The following is a 1,795-nucleotide window of genomic DNA, read 5'->3' as shown; positions in this document are numbered from 1 at the left end:
TATTTGTCTGTATATGTTCTTATTATTTGAACAGACAACTGTACGCGTATATTATTTGTGGCTGATCCACAGCTGATTGGCAATTCTTACGAAAAAGGCTTTTGGAGCCCGATATCCCGTTATGATGCAGATAGGTAAGCAGAAACTTAAAGTTCTAAACCTTATCGAGCCTTATAGAAATTAAGCCAGCACAACACAGATCGCGTTAAATCCCGAATTTTAATTTTTCAGTCAAAAATTGTGAAACAAAATTTAATTAACCGGATAGTTGTGTTTCAGTTTTTCGTATCGAATAATAAAAATGGTTCTTTATGTCGCCATATTTGTTACAGATATTTGCGCAAGACTTTCGAGCGATCGCTACACTTCACTCAGCCACATATCATTTGTTTTTTGGGTGATCTGTTGGACGAGGGTAGTATTGCCACACAGCAAGACTTCGATGCCTATGTAAGACGTTTTCATCGCATTTATAACACACACACAGATGTAAAAGTGAGTTCTTATTTGAAGTTTTAGAAATTAAACCTCAACAAATGTAAATATGTATGTATATAGTTTAAATTAATATCTCCATATGCGCAGCGCATTCATGTGCCGGGGGATAATGACATTGGCGGCGAAGATGGTGAATATATATCAAATTCGAACGTGCATCGTTTCGAAGAAGCTTTTCAAAGTGAGGATCTCTTCGATTACGAAAATATGTTACGTTTCTTCAAAATCAACCGAATGATGCTCGACTTTACGAATCCAGATCGTGAGCACAACAAACAACGGCTGCGCGTTGGAATATCCCATGCTCCAATTCTAATTGGAGGTGGGCCACTTTTGCGTTCAGTGCTCAGCGAATTAGACCCACATGTCATATTCTCTGGACACTGGCATGAATCCAGGATTTTCATACATCCATCGACTCACGTAGTGAATTTCTATGAGTCGACGGTACGACACTTTGATTTGCGTGGCCTAAAAGAAAGAGAGCATCAGTACTTGGAGATTATGGTGCCAACAGCTTCGTATCGCATGGGCAAAACGAAGATGGGACTAGGATATGCTGTGTTAGGTAACTTAATAACGGTTTGCAGACGATTTTTTAATAATGAAAATTTAATTGTAGAAAATTACCAACTTAGATACACAGTTCTCTGGCAGCCCAGCCGTTTTATTTACCTATTTCTATACTTGTTTTGGCTAATTCTATCATTGTGTGGCTTTATTGTGTTTCGAATGATGACACGATGTCCTTTTCGTGTAGCCAAACGTCAATCGGCATACAATCGTATTTTAAGCGTAACTCAGTTTTAGAGATTTTGAAGACTTTGAAAAAAAATATATATATGTATATACAAAGACCAATAAGCAACTGATATATATTAGATAGCAAAATAGTAAAAAAAACGCGCAAATGCTTCGTAACGCGCAAATGAGGTAACCATGTAAACCTCGTAAACTTACTTAATTTTGTATAGAAAATATGGTTATTTACGAGGTTTACGAGGTTACGAGGCATTTACGCGTTTCCATGAATACCCATAATATTAGATAGCAAAATAGTAAAAAACGCGCAAATGCCTCGTAACGCGCAAATGAGGTAACCATGTAAACCTCGTAAACTTACTTAATTTTGTATAGAAAATAGGGTTATTTTCGACGTTTTCGCGGTTACGAGGCATTTACGCGTTTCTATGAATACCCATAATATTTATATATATTTCGTAGTTTAAAGTACAGAACCGCGTATCATCATTCTGCAAAACTGCGTAACTGACATTTGCTGCCAAAAATTGGATTT

At 36.8% G+C, this 1,795-nt stretch overlaps 1 protein-coding gene across 1 annotated transcript; it reads left to right on the top strand.

Moving 5' to 3' along the window:
- Positions 1 to 30: 30 nt before the first annotated feature.
- On the top strand, positions 31 to 1,789 carry LOC108356234 (uncharacterized; the record flags this gene model as incomplete). The annotated part of the gene is made up of 4 exons (XM_017607354.1): positions 31 to 134; positions 333 to 495; positions 586 to 1,066; positions 1,121 to 1,789. Coding segments are annotated over 4 exons (936 nt in total), but the record flags the coding sequence as incomplete, so codon positions are not given.
- Positions 1,790 to 1,795: the final 6 nt, after the last annotated feature.

The sequence above is a fragment of the Rhagoletis zephyria genome, unplaced genomic scaffold, assembly GCF_001687245.7.
Source record: "Rhagoletis zephyria isolate East Lansing unplaced genomic scaffold, Rhagoletis_zephyria_1.1 Rzeph_scaffold_55852, whole genome shotgun sequence".
NCBI classification, from domain to species: Eukaryota; Metazoa; Arthropoda; class Insecta; order Diptera; family Tephritidae; genus Rhagoletis; species Rhagoletis zephyria.
This window is presented reverse-complemented; position numbering and strand designations above follow the sequence as displayed.